Below are 19093 nucleotides of genomic sequence, written 5' to 3'. Positions count from 1 at the left end.
ATTAAAAAAAACAACAAAGAAACTTTAAAGTAAATAAATAAAGACCACAGAGACAAAGTGATACTGTATCAAAACAGTCACGTTACATTTACACAGAGAGAAAGCATCGTTTTCAATTATCCCACATGTTTGAGTACAAAATGTTTCACTGACATCTGCTGTTTTATGACTCAAATATTAATACACATGAAAGAGAGAAAACTGAAAGTATAAACAGTTCCTGGATCCATCCAAAGAAAAGTCTAAAATATATCAGTTAAGTTACATATTTCCCCCCATGGAAAGAGTTCAGTTCCCATGGTGAAGCAGTATTATTTACATCTTGACCAAAATGTCCCGGCCACAGAGCCAGTGTGACCCAGCAGACATATTTTAGAGCTCGCAGTGTCTACAGCACTGCCAAAGTCCAGCAATATTTACACACCACAGGGACAAGAGACGCACACCATTTAGCTCCAAGAGCGCTGAGCGCTGCTAGAAAAAAAATCCTCACATCCTCACATTGCCCAAAAACAAAATGTTAAGCTTTTTAAATACAACCATAAGGGCATGTTTGTGCTTGCAATGTCTATTTTATGCTGACCTGACAAAACATCCAAAGCTTACATCGCAAAGACTGCATTGGGCATTAGATGAAAACTCTCCACTTAATTTGATCTCTTTAGAAGCGTTATCTTTTGTGTGAAATTATAAGAAACGGCAGAGGGACTGAACGCCACCTCACTCCCTTTAAGTCATTCCAGTGAAAGCAAAACTTGTCCACAAAATCATAATAAATAAGCCTTCCCGAACTGGTTCAACATAAAAGATATTTACAACAGCTGGAGGCGCGAAGCTGACCATGACCTTTGACCTCACTGTGCACATGATGGTGGATGGTGAGGAAACCAGGCAACAACTGGGGATGAATGAAATATTACATTATAGTTAAAATGGAAACATTTTTGACTGAGACTCTTCTGGACTGTCTTACGTGCAGTTACTCCACTTTTTCCATATTGTGCAGCCCTACTTGTTACATTTACATCTGCCTGGCAGCATCTTTTGCCTGTTGAATAGTGTTACTGGTAAATGGAAACTTAAGTTAACGATGGCAATTCAGTTACTGATTGACTTTTGAAACAATAATTCAAAACTGCAGGACATTTTTCTTGAAAGAATAATTCTGTTGATAGTCTGCTTTTTTAAAAATGTTTAGTTATATCCCATGAATAGACTAAAAGCAGCAATGGAGAGGCTGTATTGTGCCAAACCTGCAGCTGAAAATAGTCCTGAACAAATGCACTATTTACTGTCATAGGAAATGAATAAGCCTTAAAAAATACATTTACATTTACAATTACATTTTCAGTAGGAACAAATTCAGTATTCAGACCACAAAGAGCTGTGTAAGAAAAAAAAAAAGGTTTCGTTGGTGAGGGCGTGTTGTTTCAGGTACTGTTGAGACGATGAGTTTGAAGGCTTATCAGACACCAAAAAACTGCACAGCAGCGTTCAATACTACAGGGGAGGATTTTACATGTAATTTTACCATAACGCCAACAATAATACAAAGTTGCACTGTAGATAAAGTTGGCCCTTTTGTCAGACATTTGCACCCCTCCTCTATCAACAGAGTTGTTTTATTTAATTGAATGAGTTGGCTGCATTTTACACAAATTGATGGTTTGAGTCTTTTTATGGGATTTGTTAACTATAACAAAAATACAGAACATATCCAGCCTTATCTTTTAACATCACAGTACAGTTTAAATAACCCACAGATTTCAGAACTGTTTGAGCTCTAGTTTCTAAACTCAAAATAATTTTTAAGGGAGCCATTAGGACTCCACTGGCCCCTACAGAAGCTGGTTTCGTTGGTGCAAAGGGGGTCACAAGGTTTGGATTAACGGAAGACAGAAAATATAAGCAGATGTAATCCAGATGTTTACATTTAAAACAGTGATACGGGCTGACAAAAGACTCAGATGGCCAGCTGGAGCTTGGTGAGGTTCCTCTGGTGCATGTTGTGGTGCCGCACCAGCTCATCGCTCCGAGCAAACTTCTTCTGACAGTTGGGCCACCGGCAGTTAAATGGCTTCTCACCTGAGGGAGAGGTGGGTTGGATGGACAGGGTGACGGAGAAGGGGAGAGAAGATTGATTGAAGAAGAAGTGGAGAGGATGGTAACGACAGGAGCAAGTAGGAGAGGAGGGGTTTAGAGAGGATGGGTGGAATAATAATGAAATCAAGTGAAAAGAAAAGGGAAAATAAAATAAATATTAGAATATTATGCTGATTATAACCTGAATGGGGAAGATTCAATGAACTCAATATAGTACTGAATTTAGTACATATATGAAAAGTAGGAATAAATAAATGTTCACAAACTCTACACTAAAAAATTACTTTACTCTTATTCTACATAACTACTACACTATAAACATCAAATGGATGAAGAAGAAATGGAAAAATAAAAGTTTACGCACTTGTTTTACCTGTATGAGTCCGGGTGTGTGTCTTAAGGTGGTCAGACCGAGAGAACTTTCTCTGACACGTCTCGCATTGGAAGGGTTTAACTCCTAAACACATGTACAGTATGCATGCACACACACACACACACACACACACACACACACACACACACACACACACACAAACAAGTCCAAGTTCACACAGACACACACACACAGAAAACACATGTTCAACATCACACAGACACACACACACACAGAGGGAGATAGAAAAATACAGTAGAGCAGGGGTTTGCAGGGAAGCCATTCCAAAGTTTGGCCAGCCTATAGCAACTTTATCTGAGGGGAGTTCAGTGTGGTGCACCACAGTACACAAAATGCAAACTGTGCACTTCAAAAGACAAAATGGCTGTCATGCAAACAGCAGAGGAGAGAAAGTAGAGCTAATGCATTAACTGAAAGGAAAACCTTGAAAAAATAAAGGCAGATTGGGTAAAATTGATCAAACCTGTGTGCCTCCTCTGGTGTCTTTTGAGCTGATCAGAGCGGGAAAACCTGCGGCCACAGTCTGTGAAGTCACACTGGTAGGGTTTCTCCCCTGGACGAAGGCAAGAAAGATGAGGACACAAACATTTAAATAATTCAATTTGAAGCTCTTTATACCTGAAGATACTGTATCACAGATAACCATAGCAAAAATAAGGTTTAAGGTCTCCTGGTTTAATTTTTTAGACAATAACACAGTTGTTCTTCTTCTTGTGACAACTGCAATAAATGTAAAGCTGATAATTAATTAAACAGCCAATTGACAGAAAATAAATCAGCAACAGTTAATTAATTAATTATAATTTATTGCTTAAAAACAAAAACAAATTAATGGTCTCAGCTGCTCAGAGGTGAATATGTACTGGTTTTCTCCGTCTTCTATGACAGCAAACTAAATATTGTTGGATTTTGGACTCTTGGTCCACACAGACAAGCAATTTAAAGACATTGCTGTTACCTCTAGGAACTTATGGCAGACAGCTTTATACTATTGTCTCACATTTTAAGTTATTCTTTTAGAAAAAAATCATAATCAGTAATGCTGTTGTTGCTAAATATGTGTCTGTAATGTACAAAGATAATCTGTCTGTAAGGCATTTTAAGATTTTTGTCATTATCAAATTAAATTCCGACATCAGAATAATTACTGTAGTTGAACCAAAGGCAGTTGTACTGGCATGACCTATGATCTCTCTGACTCCCGAGTCACTCGTAGATGCCTTCAATCTAGCTTTACTGAAGATTTATTTCCATTTCTTGACTGATTTGAATCACGTTTCATTATCAGCAAAGATACTGAATACTTAAAGCAACTGGACAAGAATCAGTACATTGTACATAATGTTATGTGTGTGTTTTCTTGTCCTTAAAAAACAAAATGTGGGATAATTTTATTTTTAAGAAAAAAGAAAAATACTTTACCATCGTTTTAAGTTAATATTTATCTGCAATAATGATTAAGAATAGGCTCATTATTTTACTTGTATTATTAAGTATGATGTAAATATTGATGTTTTCTTTTTGAGACATGGCTAAAAAAAATCCCCAGGTTGTTCTACACTGCCACTGCATCAGATTTGACTGGAAATCCAACGGATCTCTTTATTTCACATAACAGGAAGTATTTTCTGGCAACAGCGGATACAGAAACTCGGGCCAATGGAAACATCATTTAAACAGCTTTTAAAAAGTTTCTTCTCCTTAAGCCAAACTGAAAACCTTTGAGTGAAGTAGGAACATATGGGTGACAGTAACTGTGCTTCTGGGAAATGTGGCATTAACAACACTGCAGTGTAACATTACAACACATCCTCCTGTTGGGTTCACCTGTGTGTTTGCGACTGTGCATCTGCAGATGAGACAGCTTGAAGTAGCGTTTGTTGCATCCTGGGTAGGCGCACATGAACGGACGCTTCTCGCTGCTCTCTGACCGCACTATGGCTGGAGCGATGCTGGGCACCCGTCGCACATCCTGCACACACACACACACACACACACACACAGACACACACACACACACACACACACACACACACACACACACACACACACACACACACACACACACACACTTTAATTTAAAGCCAAACCACTCAAAGGCAAATTAACAAAAACTCTCCCTGGACATCAATAATAGAACCAGTCAAATGTAATTGAGAAAACAGGCAATTAAATCTGTCCTGTGTGTAAATAAGTGCATGTGATGTGTCTGGTTCACAGAGATCATTATAATAAAATGGTCATATATTCATTAGATGGAAATTAGCAGTAAAATGACCCCAGACTGACTGCAGCCCTCAGGGAGCTGTTAGTCACGCCTTTTAGACAGACCCCCTTTCAGAGCGCCCCATTACAGCCCTGCTGCTCAGTGCCGACGCTGCTGGAGAAGAATAACAGGAAGTACCACATGGCTGTAGAAAAAATAAAAATGTTGTATATTAGCTCATCTGTACGGTAAATCTAGAGTGACCTGAGTTGAGTTTTTCTTGTTTTTCATGCCCTCTGAAGCGGCCTCCTGACCTATAGTTCGTCTCTTTTGATACTTATCGACCCAGTGCATGACATTTTAGCACTTTCTTCAACTGTTTCCACTTTCTACAACTCTACCTAAATACGTGTGCTGTTACTTTCTCTCCCTACACACCACCTTTTCTTCACCCTCCTGCAGCCATCTGCTACTAATTTCCTTAATGTCTAGCATAATGGCTAAAGAGACTCAGAGGTCAGCCCTGTTGCAATTAGTACTGTTAGCAGCTATCTATATTAAAGCTGTTACATACTGGAAGAGGAGACACAGTGCCCATGTGACATTTACTGATTTTTGACCACCAAGAAAGACTCTCTGTCTTTCTCTGTGGAACATTTTTAGAATCAAAATGCTGCTCTGAATGATTGAGCAAGCTAAAGCTGCAAACACTGCTCATCAGTCTGATATAGATTAATAATCTACATCTCAACCCTGCCCAGCTAGTTAGCGGGCCAGGATGTTAGCATGTGAAGTCTTGTGGCGCAAAATAAAAGAAGAGGTCAGTTACTGTATTTATTCACAGCAGCAGCCTAGTTGGTTTACTCACAATCACTTCTTCATTGATGTTGCTCTTGCTAACAGGTGCTTACACTGTACTGGCAACATTTGGTAACAGTTGTTAAGCTTGCTTAAAGAAGGCTAGAGGCATTTGATCGGCTGAAAGGTTGTTATGAAATAAAAGAGTGAAAAATGCCAGTATGAAATAAAGACTTTTATTTTCTTTGGGGGAAACTTTGGAATGAACCAATAAAATAACTGAAATAAAAACTCTTTGCTCGTAATCCTGTCATTATGAAAAGATGATGAAATATGAGGCACGAGTCTGACTATAATTTTAAATAATTTCACAAACTGTAGCTTCATTTTGGATCAAGTATAATAATAATTTATTTGTTTATCATTGACCACTTTGGGGCTCCATACTAAAGTGATTGGCGACCTATCCATCATGCCTGTCTGCAGTAAGTTTGTGCTGTAGGTGTTAGTTTAGCTAATGATTGATAGTGATAATTCGTTGTGATTCATTAATTTGTGACGTGATTCTTGATCACAGAATAAAGTTTTCGACAAGTCGTTACTACTAATCATGAACCAATATTAATGAACAATGACATTCCATGGCTGACAACTGTATTTCCTTTGGCACTGACAGAGAATTAGCGTAATCCCTGTTGTAAAAATTATGGAGCAGAGCATCACTTTCCTACTCAGTCTGTTATCTCGCATTATAGCAGCTCTTAAATTATACTTTAAAAGGCATAAGAGTGAGAGTTTGCTTATTATTTAACACTGAGCCAGACCTCTTATGTATGTGTTTTGTCCCATTTCTATGAACGGGGAAAAAAATGAGCAAAGGGAAAAAAGGAGCAGGATGAATGATGAAACAGGCCCCAAAACGAAAGAAAGAAAGAAAGATCTCAGAAAGTCCCACTGCTGTGGACTAAGAGTGGGTCTGGAGAATCTCTGCTCCCTGTCCTTTAGAGCTGCTGACAGACAATAATTAAAATCTAATGATTTATTAACATGCTGATCCTCGTATGGAAACTGTATCTTTACCCAGCGTAACCCTGTGTGTGTGTGAGTGAGTGTGTTTTTCTCCACTGCTAATGGATTTGTGGAAAAAGATTCCTCTTGGCCTTTAGAGCTGCCTTTTAAAAATGTGTGTGTGTGTGTATGCAACATTTTTGTGTGCGTGTGTAGGCATATAGGTGTGTGTGTTCATAGATCTTAGCTCTGCTACATATCAGTATTTCCTTTGCACATAGCCTGGTCATTGCATCAGACTCTCCTCTACTGTATCATTAATGTGTTTTTCCTCCACTGACCTTCAGCTTTCAGTATGTTAAGCATGTGTGTATGTCCTGATCTTGACACTAAACATGTACAGCAAAGAACACAGTATGTGTGTGCGGACAGAAGGTCTGTGTGACCTTACAATGACCTCTTGACAACTGAACAAGAAGACACATGTAGAGACGATGTAGAAGCAGTGGCAGTAGTGAGAATCCTACCTGTATGCCTCTGAAGACTCCATGTGTGTGTATGCGGTACTGTGTGCTACAGCTGTACACCATGGGCGTGCTGGGGTCACTGTCGTAGCCTGTTGCGTGGCTGCCAACAGAGAAAGAGAGGAGTGATGATGATGACGGATTCATTCTTACAGCAAATTAAAAAGTTAATTTACGTGAAAGTGAGACAACACAGTTGTCAGAGTCATATCAGCTCCAAGATCAAATCAAATCAGTCAAACATTTTCAGGTACATCAAAATTGGAAAGTTGTCAGTGTCAGTAAATCATTTTCTGATCACAAATACTCAGAGGAAAAAAGAAGGTTTCCATGTGGACGACTGCCACATACAGTACAACAAATGCAAAAAAGACACACATCAGATAACAAGATGCAAGAACATGATTCAATGCCATAAATCCATACAGTGTAACAAACACTGGCAGACACATAGAGCATGAACGGCTGTTTGACTGCAGGCAGGGTCATGAAGGCATCATTATTCAAACATATTCACCTTGTCACATACAGCCCATAATGCAAAACACAGACAAATCATTTGTAGGCACAGAGTTGACTGTAGAGATGTAAGTTGTGTTGATGGATGTGTTCTGTCAGAGGAAGTCAGTGGTTGTGTGTGTAGTAGCCTCTGTTTTATGCATGTGTATGTATGTTTGTGTTTTATATTCATTTCAGGATGTTAAACTTTGACTTTTTGCCACAATAAGCCCAGATACAAAATGAGCCAGCATATGTACAAGAGGAGGCGATCACATTTAAACTGATATCAGAGACATGTGTTGGATGACTGCAGATATCTTAAAGTACTTTTCTGTGGTACTACGCAGTATTTGCTCAGGCTAAATTTGAGACACATTAGCGATGGGGCTATAGGAAGCTTATAGCATGTCAGCCATTCCACCACTTTGGTTCAGACTGAAATATCTCAACAACTAAGATGACAAGATGAACCATGATTACTTTGGTGATCCTGTTCACATCTGGCACCATCATCTGGTCAAACTTTTAACCTGTCCAATGCTTTCAGTCACAACCAGATACCTATGACATTCCTATGATCTTCAACTGTTTATATTTAATACTCATTAGCAAATGTTAGCATGCTAATACACTAAACTAACATGGTGGAGATTATACCTGAAGCAAGATAGCACTGGCCATGTGAGCATGTTAGCATGCTAACACAGCCTCACAGAGCTGCTTACATGACAAACTTGACAAACTAAGGCCTTTTCCCATGAGACCACTTTCAGTCGGGGACGGCGTTCCATTCCGAAACACCCCCACTCCGAAACACTGCTGTTCCAAATCCGACTTTCAAGTTCCAATTGCTTCCCAATAGGGTTAGGGTTAGGGTCAGGGGTTCCCCAATAGCCTTTTCGGAATAGCGGGGTCTTTAGAAAAAATGGGAAACCCCGCCATTACGAAGAATGGAAATCTATTTTCGGAACAGCAGGGTTTCGGAAAGGCGGGGTGTAACCCTTTCAGTCATGTGTGTTCTGTTATCATCTAGCAATCAACTCTAGATTAAGCAAGTATTTATCTACTAGCATCTCCTACATTTCCTGAATCTCAAGCCTTGTATCATTACTGCTTCCTATGATTTTCTGATCACAATTTCCCAGAGCCCAAGCTCATGACTTCAAATTGCTTGCCCCTCTGACCAGCAGTACAAAATCTTGCATGATGTAGAACATGTGGCTAACCTGACGCACCAGATGGTTTGTTGCACAGAACCATCTGGAAAGGCAACGTTAGAGACTGTTTGTAAAAGAGAAGGCACATTCAAAAAATACCTGCCGGAGCCTGTTGGTAAATATACTCTCCAGTTCTGATACAACAGACGCTATAGCAGCATCTATGCTAACCTCTTGAAGGACCGTCAACAAACAGTGGCTTCCCTCGCTGGTTGTCACACCTAAAGGTCGGCAAGCTGCCAGAAGTTGCTCATAGGAACTTCCTCAAGCGCACAACTTGAAGCCTGGCAAGATGGATTCACGTTATCTCATGAATCCTTCTGTCTTGCAAAGTACAGGGAAAACAGACAAAAGCAGTAAAAAGTCATCTTTAAAAAGCTGCAAAACCAGGGAATATTTGGCATTAAGGTTTGAAAATTACGTAAAGTATAAATCTTAAATGTATTATATTGTCCAGTTGATCTCCTAATTGATCAAAAGATTTCATCACTACCTACTACACAAGCAAAGTATAAAGTTTGACAAATAGATTTCAGTATTTCACTTCAACAGGAGAACAAAAGCTGCTCTGTGTGACGCAGCCTCCAGCTTTGCCTCCAGCTTTGCCTCCGGTATCTTCTTATGATAACACACAGAGAAACAGAAAGCTCTTGTCTATGAAATGTGTTATATTTCAGTATGTCTAACCAAACGAGGAGGAGAGGAGTTTGCATCCTGTGCCGCTGCAGTGGGAACGTACTGTGTACAGCAGAGCGGTCATAAGGTGCTCTTTGTCTGCCTCGCTATTTCCAAGGACAGGCGGCATCGAGACTACGTCAGTGGTAGACACAGTGTTAATCATACTTTATGCTCCTTCACTAAAGTTCATTCATCGTTCTTTTTTTTATATTTTGGTTCCCAGTAGCAACAAGTAATAGTAAATACAAATCTACCAAAGATACATCTCTAAGAAAGTTCTAATAGATAAAAATATAACACACAAACATGTTAAAATATACCTAGAGTATGAATATAATAGATCTAATCGATTAATAAAGGTGTATGAATTCCTACTGCTTACTATACAGCATGAGACAGACTTTGATGCATGCTCAAGTCCATAGGGGTGATGTCAGTGATGTCATAGTCACAAGTGTGAAAAGGCTCTCCTAATAACATTTGCAAGAGTTATTAGTTTAATATTTTAGGACTTTAGCCTTATCACTTTCTTATCAAGATCTGGATGAGTAGATGGATACGACTTGTGTTTGCCCATTCAATACAAGGCTGGATTGCTTAGCTTAGCATTAAGACTTGAAGCAAGGAAAATGCTGGCTAGCTGTTTCCCCGTGTTTCCAGTTATCATGCTGCATACTGCTGCATACTATGTTTACCGTACATACATACATGTGAGGGCCATTACCCTTTTCATCTAACTTTAGGTCAGACAACAAACTGTTTAGTTACAAATGCTGAAATATGTCATTTATAAACACTTTCCATATGTGTTCAGATTCAACAAGCTTCTGTTGATTCACTGCGCAACAAGCAATCATGTTTATTAAACTAAACATGACATGTAGTCTCATACGTTACTGTCCACAGAAACACCTCTGTGGCAGCTGACACAGTGTTGTTCAGTGTGGGGCCTATCTGCTCTTCCTCTCTAAGCTCAACTCCCCCAAACTTCCTCTTCCTCATCACCAGCTTCTCGCCCCGTTCCTCTTTATCTCCCCATCTTCTACTGACTCCCTCCCCTTGCTGTTGCTGTTATTCCCTTCCTCCTCATCCTTGCTACTCCCTCACACCTCCCCACCCTTCCCCTGCTCCCCCTCATCAACAGTGACGGAGGCTGAGCCACTGAGAGAAACACCAACACAGTCAGAGCTGAGCCATGCTATTAAAAGAGCATGGTATTATATGTTTGTCAACCTCTGAAGAAAAAAACACTTTAAGAATCACATTTGTCTCTCACCTAAATAAAATCAGCGAGTCCAACAAAGCCTCACTTGCACCGCAGGCACACACATATGTGCACTCATACGTCTTTACAATGCAGCAACGCCCCTGAAAAAACACACATTCCTTTTCACTTCCACTCCTTTGAGCACATACACATTGCTATCAGGCACACAAACACACAAACACACTCATTCATCTGTTAACTATGACGAATGCCTGTTGGCTCAGAGTAGAATGGTATTTGTGAGCCGACGCAGATGCTGACCAGTGTGCAGCTATGCAGGTCACGGTGACATAAAGTACAGTTCATACTACCCAATGTTTTTAACTCTGTGGATGCTGATACTGCAGCGATTATTTGGAACTGCTTTCTAATAGCCACAAAAAACCTGCTAAGACTCGCTAATGTCTGGCTTTTGCCTTCAGTGTGAATGTGTATAATCAGCATTCACTCCTGCATTAAATTAATAAATAAATATTTATCATTTTTCATCGGTAATGATGAAAACACCTAGGTGAACATGCTACTATTCGCCCTTCTTCAGGCGTGATGCTATGACAGTTGAACATTGTTCTGGCAGCACTGAGTTTGGAAGAGAGGCTGAAGTAAACAATATTAAAAAAGTGGCCACTGCAGTGACCTCTGTGCTTGTCAGCTGCCTGATCAGCACTGTGCATGTGCAACTATCAACAGAGATTAGAAGGAAGCAAGATGTCTCACTCCTTAAGAATTTCTGTTATCAGCTCCGGAAAAATGATCTGCTGCTTTCTACTGTTTTTCTGGCGCATTCATGATGATGAATTTGACGCACAAGCAAAAAACAAAACAAAAAAAGAAACAAGGGTCAAACCCGTATCCTTGGCAATATGAAAAAGTCAAACACCTATTTTAGCCGGTTTAAGAAACCTGCATATGCGCACTAATTTTGGTGTAGAAGTGGTATAATGTAGTTTAGCTGCATGGGATGTCATGTAGCAAAACATAATAGATTACCCAGGTATTCCGTTCCCAGGGGACCAGCTCACATCTTCCAAGACAATCTACTACATGTTGTTTCCCAAAGAAATATAGCTGGAAATCCATAAAATGTACTGCATGTAGGGTCTCCACAGGATGAAATTTTAAGATGTGTTCAGACTTAATGCGAACAAATCTTCACCCCAAACAGCCGATGAACTGTTCAGACGTTAGCAGCAACCAGCTAGCAATGTGACAGGGACGCCCTTCCATTCTGAAACACCGCTGTTCCGAATCCGACTTTCAAGTTCCAACTACTTCCCAATAGGGTTAGGGTTAGGGTCAGGGGTTCCCCAATAGCCTTTTCGGAATAGCGGGGTCTTTAGAAAAAATGGGAAACCCCGACATTACGAAGAATGGAAGTCTATTTTCGGAACAGCGGGGTTTCGGAAAGGCGGGGTGTGACCCAATGTCACAGGTGGTGTGTGTGTTAGTGCCATTGTGTGCTTGTATGTGGCCCTGTTCAAACCTGGTATCAACATCCAACATCCATCCTGCATCTTAATCCGATCTAGTGGTCACTCAAGATAAATGTTGAGATGCATTCTAATATCAAGTGTGTCAAGTGATTCCCAATTGTGATCACTCAGGGTGGATACCAGGTCTGGACAGTGCTGTTTCTTTTAATATGTTTTCACTCAAGTTGAAATGTTTAACTCATGAGAGTCTTTGCCTCACCCTACACTCCCTGTGCATCTTTGCCTTTACTTTATATGCAATTGCTCCCCTTCTAAAAACTTGCTTTGTGTTTAATCTGATACAAATATTACCTTTAACCATCAGGTTTCTCACCATCTTTTTCAACATAAACTTCACTGACTGCTGCTATTTGAAGAGAGCGATGGATAAGTTCCTACCTCTTTATGGTGGATGCCAGTGTATTGACAGGGTTCCATGCCACACACTCCAACTGAGAGGTAATCTGATATAAATTTTCTCCGCTGTGGAGGGAAGACAAACGTAGAAGAAAAGCTCATGAGCTGTGCAGTGGACTATTACTTAGTAGGGTAGAGTGTGTGTGTATCCTTTTGCATATCTGTGTTGCCTGTTATTGTCCTCAACAGAAGCACTCTAATGAAAAATGCTAACACACACACACACACACACACACAGTCGCAGGTGGAGCCGAGGTTAAAGAATGTGCTTCAGACAGACACCAAAAAGCTAAATTTCCCCATAACGGCCATCTTTCATTAAACACAGCAGACTCCACAACCATTATTCAGACCTGCCATGTGATCACACACACACACACACACACACACACACACACACACACAGTGGATTTATAGCTCCCCTCTATCACACCACCTGCAGGCTCACAGCAGTGTGGATGGGGTAGATGTGGTGCCTGGTACCCTGCTCATTACACAGCTATTATTTTACAGTACAGCAGGGGCACGCAGCCAGCAGAGCACACTCGGTATTTCTGCTGAAATATTGTTGGCACAGAGGCTGAGCACAAGATTTAAAGCTGTTATTCATGACATTTTCAAATAAATACGTGTCTGCTTTTCTTCTCTATTGCTGACGGATAGAAGCCATCAATGAGTCAGGCTTCATCCATTTAATGAAAGCTTTCTGTCCTTTTATGCCCTACATGCTTCATGTGTGTTGCAGAAGGTCTTTCCTGGGAAACCCCTCTGTTTCACAGGAAGCCTGCAGCAGAAATATGATGAAAAAATGATTTCTTTGGAAAAGTTTAAGAAACTTGTTGTTTACAATGAGTTGTGCAACTACAGAAACATTATCAACAGAAAAAACACATCATGCCAACGAACATGAAGCATGTGAGAAGTGCTGTAAAGGAACATCATGTTAAAAGGTCCATTCAACAAATTTCTTTTCAAATTTGGAATTACAAAAAACAAAAACACACAAGAAAATTGACCAAAATTTGGGATAGCAGCCTTTAAAATGAATGAATGAATGAATGACTGAATGAATCAACTCTAATGTGTTTGAGGTACAAATCTCTAAACCTGTACAACCAAAACTGTCTGCATGAGTTTTAGTCTGATTTGAGCGAACTTGTCCTTTACAACTTCAAAAAAGTTCAAAAACTTTGAAAAATTGAGTCTCCTTTCACATGCTGATATTGCTGTAGTTGCTGTAGTGTTGTAGGATGTGAACGTGTGTGTGTGTGTGTGTGTGTGTGTGTGTGTGTGTGTGTGTGTGTGTGTGTGTGTGTGTGTGTGTGCGTGTGGTGTGCGTGTGTGTGTCTCTATGGATTAATAAGACCTCAGCATGTTTTGGTTTCATGTTGTTCCAGCGGGCCGAGCTGACGGGCTGCAGAGTAAATACAGTCCTGTTGGTACCAGGCTGCGAGATTAGACAAACTGACTCTACTTATATGAGTCTTCCCAGCCATGAGTGTGTGTGTGTGTGTGTGTGTGTGTGTTTGTATGCATGTACTCTATGCGTATGTGTGCTGAGCAGATATCGGTTATGTTTATGACAAAGAAGAGCCTCAGACTGAGACTTTCAGGGTAGCTTATTTCCACCTTGTTCCTACATTGTTGGAAAACACTTATTGAGGCTTATTACAGCCGGTTTAAGATTTATTGGTTATTATGAAAGGCATGTGCAGGTAGTTCACTGCAGTGGCAGATGTGGAGAAATTCTTAAATTTGTAGCTTCTCCTGGTCAAATTGAAGTTAAGTGGTGTGCATTGTGATTAGCATGAGTCCTTGATATGATTCACAGTGATTTCAATTAGGCAGTGAGCGCAAAATGGACAAGACGTCAGTATTGACTTAACTTTACGAACTTTTGGTTCTAGTGTGTGGGAGGATTTGGGAGGATAGGAAGGGTCGAAAGGTTATAGGAGGGTGTGGCTGGAGGTGAGCTGGACCAGAGCATGTGTATGTGTGTGTGTGTGTGTGTGTGTGTGTGTGTGTGTGTGTGTGTGTGAGAGAGAGACAGACAGAGAGAGAGAGAGAGAGAGAGAGAGAGAGAGAGAGAGAGTTTCTCTATGATAAAACCGATTGAAAATCAATTAAAATCAATTGAATCAGGAAAAATCTTTCCTTTTGAAAACCTCTGAACTGGTCGTTTACTGGCAGGTGATGATGCTCAGATGTAGTAAATAATAAAATATTAGCTTTTCATATTAATTTTTTTTTCTCTATACCTGCTCTTGCTCTTCCGTGGAAATTTAAAAAAAAGGCTGAATTCCATTTAGCTGCTTCAGTTTCATACAGTCATTACTGGGAAACTTAAATAGCACCGAGCCATCGTTAATGTTATTAGTAACCAGGTTCTCTTTCTATCATAACAAGTAAAAATGTGAAAAATACCTACAATTCAATTTTGCAAACAAGACTAACCAAGCTGCTACAATACAAAAGTCGCCTCTTCACACTTTACAGTGACAAGAATAGAATGACCCAGCTATCAGTGAAAAGTTTGAAAATAAAAAAGCTGTGGTTTCTGGCAGCAGACAGACGTTTGTCGAGTGGAATCTATTTCTGAAATTTAGCGTTCCAGTTATTCATCTACTGCAGAAATCACAGACTGTTTTGGAAAACAACTTAATGTGACTCAACAAAATGAGCAGCACTCTGTTATGAATGTTTTTACTTTATTTGCTTTCAGTTTCTTACTTTTCTCTTTTTAATTGAGTATCTAAAACATAATTAGAAAATACTTAGACTGGCCTCCAGTGTTGTCATAGACAATACATCAGCAGAGGTAAACTACGAGTCATATTAATCACCAGAAACTAGAGTGCAAAATGTTGCTGAAAATAAAGACAGCTGTACTGTATAAAGCCAGAATATAATTGTCTTGAAAACACTAATAAACTAAAAGAAAAAACAACAGCCTGGCTCTGGATTTGTGGTGGGATAATATATTAGTACACACAATGCCACAGAAAAGACCAGTGGTGAATGAAAACAGCAGAATAATGGCGATTGGTCTGCATAGTTTTGTCAATGGTGAGCAAAATAACTTGATTTATAATATTCTTTGAATATTTTCCAAACGGTAAATCCACCCACTTTCCTTCAGAACTTCCTGCCACTGTTAGTTTACTTCCTTTAGTGGCACCGTGACTTTCTTTTGTGTCTAATCTGCATATAAACAACATTTTTAAACCACATAAGGGAGATAGTCACAATTGCCATGGCTGAGTTAGCAAACATTCAAAGAAAGAACCTGGAGGAAGAAGAGGAAGCCGCTACCGCAGACAGACCTGTCCTGAAGGTGAACATCCTGTTCAAAACAGCATCCTGCCACCTTTCACTGAATTAAATCTGTTTGTTATGAAACAATCGACAATGGTTTCTGAAACCTGTCCTGTGTGTGTTTTGTGTGTGTGTGTGTTACCTGTTGTAAGGGTTCCTCAGCAGCAGAGCCTGGCTGCCTGTACAGCTGTCAGAAGGTGTGTGACATCCGTAGACAGGAGGAGGTACAGGATACTGCTGCTCACCTGTAGAGCACAGACCTACATGCACACACACAGACACACTTTATATAACATGTGCGAATGTGGAGCACTCAGAGGAGGATTGTTGATGGGTTTAATCTGCTATCATATCTCATTTACTTTTAAGCTCTGCCCTCTCTTGGCCTCTCCTATTTGTCTCCATTCTTCACCAGTTTCTTCTACAAATAAAGACCCTTCACTTCATGTTTCTCTCCGAGCTTCGCCGGCAGTGTAGCGAATGGCTCCCTCGACATTTCTCCACATTCCAAAATCCCTCTCAGCTCCGATTCTCCCCTCTTATCTTTGCTTTAAAAAGTCGGCAAAAATTTACGACAACGGCTCAATAAAACAAATACATTTAAATATTTACCAATAACATGCGCCGAGGAGGGATTAAAGGGAAAGGTGGGTGGATGAAAGCTGGGATGAGAGGAGGAGACGAGGGAGTTCGTGAGTCAGGATGTGGCTGATTTATACCTCCAACAGGCAAGGTCACAGTGGAGACATCAGAATAAGGGACAAGACACTCCCTAGGTGAGGGCCATGGAGCTGCCATACAGACGCAGCTGTGCATTTACACAGGGGCTTTAAATACACACAGAGATCTACTTTTATTCTTATTGAAAGACACTCTGGGGTAGTGTTTTTTAAAGTCGTCCCCAGATCTCTGCAAGAGAAGTTAGACTGCAGGAACCCTGGGGCTGATACAGTCAGGACTGTTTGTTCAAAGTACATTTAGAGTGAAGGAGTTACATTTAAACCCGCTGGTCTGGACTAGGGGAGAGGAAATCATATAACTTATTACGCAACAGAACTGCCCTAAAAACTATCTCCAACTACTGTTCACCGTAGAAATGTATGAATTCTGTTAAAATGGATGTTTTAACTAAAACCCGCCGTCAGACTTGCAGACCTGCACAGAACTCTAGCTAGGTAACAAGCTAAAGCAAGTGAGCGACATCAAGTGAAAGCTAGCTGGTGAGAAAACCACAGGCTAGCATTAGCTGAAACTAAAGCTAATTGTTATTAGCGTTTATTTTTCCCTAGCAGTTATCTGTAAGTGAAAAATAATCATTTTAATGAACTGACTTCTACATAATTCAGTTTGTTCATCCACATTAAATAATGAGGCAGTGACTAATTGCAGTCATGACCAATCAACTCCTCTTCAAGCTAACTAGGTTAGCAGAGTAGCCTTACAGTGACATCTTAGCTTTTGACTTAGGAGAGTTCACATGACTTGATGTGGTTAAACTACCTGTAATCGACATATCTAACATATTAAATTGTAAATGAATTCATTATATTGATTTCAGCAGGCCATAAATATAAGATGGCTAGTTGGACAGGTAGACACCTAGCATAACAAGAAATACATGTTATTTGACTACATTTAACTAACTGTTAATTAGCAATAAACTGTACATTTGATTTAATAAAAGGCTTACGTTTGTCTCTTAGCTCTAAACCTGAGAGAAACCTAAACAGGCATAAAATTAAATCATGAATCTAAAATTTAAAAAGTTAAATCTGATGAAGTAAAACGCGGAATGCATAGTTTGCTCTTTGTTGTTTTTAATGTAACTGTAAATGAAAATGAGTCAATCGTCTCCTGGTGTGTGCTGAATATTGAATGTTTTTTTGTTCCACTGTGGTTTGTCCTGTACCGGCTGCACCCAGAAGAGAATCAGCGCAGTGCACGGGGGTATCTTCCGTTTTCAGGCGTAAAATGAAGTCAGTACAACCTCTCTATCTGTTACACAATTTGCTGACCAGTTTGAAAACTATGTGTGTATCAAATCCATTCATTGACTGACTTTATTTCGTGTCGGTGTATTCAAACACATGCGTGCCCTTACCCATAGTGCTTTGCTGAGTTATAGCGTCTTCATGTTTAAAAGAGTGGTTGGAGAACTGCGAGCTGTGGTGTGTAGGAGTGTGGCCGTAATTACCAGCTCCATCGAATGCAACCGTGCTGTAACCTGCGACACAGAAAGAAAAAGCAGTAAATATACAGAGTCAACACCGGAGATTACAGACGACCTCCTTAACACCAGAACCAATAAAACTTACTCCTGTCATTTTATAATTCCATCACCAGCTACATGCTGGCATTTGATTTCATTTTTTCCCTTATTTGTAAGGTGTTACTATCACTGAATACAACCATTAATAATTCTGCTTTATGAGAAGAAATGTTTTAAAAAAATTAAAGTTGTGACAAAAATATGATAAAAAAAAAGTTTGTCGTTTACAGTTTGACTGCTGCTGAATAGAGCACAAGAAGTGAGCTAAGATTCTGATCAGGTCAAAGAGTCCTCATAAAGTCTGGTGCCTCTTTCCACAGAAAACCTGAAGAATTTCCTACATTTTAGACATTAAAAAATCCTTATTTTGAATTTACTATGGAACTTTGGTACTTATTTATCTGACAATCTTTGAAGAATAGTTTCATTTTTTTCCAGAAGGGTTTTATGTTCATGTTTTAATGATTTCTAATGGTGTATATCTCAGGCTATCTCAGTCTCTTCACAGCTGGTGTAAAGCAACTTTATAACAACATTATACATATACACAGTTATGTATCTCGGGTGTATTTTCCTTTGAACGTGTAAAACAAAGTGATGGATACTGCAGAGAGATGGCAGGTCTGAGATCAGTCTCTGAGTGGGTGAAAAAGATTGTTACTTTGATTTGGTTTTATTAAACGACATGACACCAAGACAAGAAGAAAAAAAAGTACCACACATGGGAGCACACACACATGTTCACGCACACAAAAACACACACGCACTCACACACACACACACGCACACGCACACACACGCACACACTCACAAACAATCGTTGTTCATCTGACATCGCAGACCAGACCTGACTCATGACTTAGACTGACCTAAAGGGCACAACACAGTCCAATAAATCACCCACATGCACTCTCTCTCTCTCTC

At 39.9% G+C, this 19093-nt stretch overlaps 1 protein-coding gene across 13 annotated transcripts in view; it reads right to left on the bottom strand.

Annotated features, from left to right (window-relative positions):
• Window positions 1–1659: 1659 nt before the first annotated feature.
• wt1a (WT1 transcription factor a) overlaps window positions 1660–19093 on the bottom strand; it is a 21041-nt gene continuing 3607 nt past the window's right edge. For 3 of the 13 annotated variants that reach the window (XM_073471989.1, XM_073471994.1, XM_073471995.1), the window contains 8 exons: window positions 18002–18124; window positions 16043–16145; window positions 12568–12651; window positions 7037–7136; window positions 4325–4469; window positions 2961–3050; window positions 2468–2560; window positions 1660–2085 (listed from right to left, as the gene is read on the bottom strand). In XM_073471989.1, the coding sequence (XP_073328090.1) occupies window positions 1964–2085; window positions 2468–2560; window positions 2961–3050; window positions 4325–4469; window positions 7037–7136; window positions 12568–12651; window positions 16043–16145; window positions 18002–18124 (860 nt within the window). In that variant the 3' untranslated portion in view covers window positions 1660–1963. Of the gene's footprint in view, window positions 2086–2467; window positions 2561–2960; window positions 3051–4324; window positions 4470–7036; window positions 7182–12530; window positions 12536–12567; window positions 12652–16042; window positions 16146–18001; window positions 18125–19093 lie in introns of all 13 variants that reach the window. The other 10 variants (XM_073471997.1, XM_073471991.1, XM_073471992.1 and 7 more) reach the window with 10 other exon arrangements.

The sequence above is a fragment of the Pagrus major genome, chromosome 8, assembly GCF_040436345.1.
Source record: "Pagrus major chromosome 8, Pma_NU_1.0".
Lineage (NCBI taxonomy): Eukaryota > Metazoa > Chordata > Actinopteri > Spariformes > Sparidae > Pagrus > Pagrus major.
Note: the sequence above shows the minus strand (reverse complement) of the source record. Positions and strands in the feature narration are given on the sequence as shown.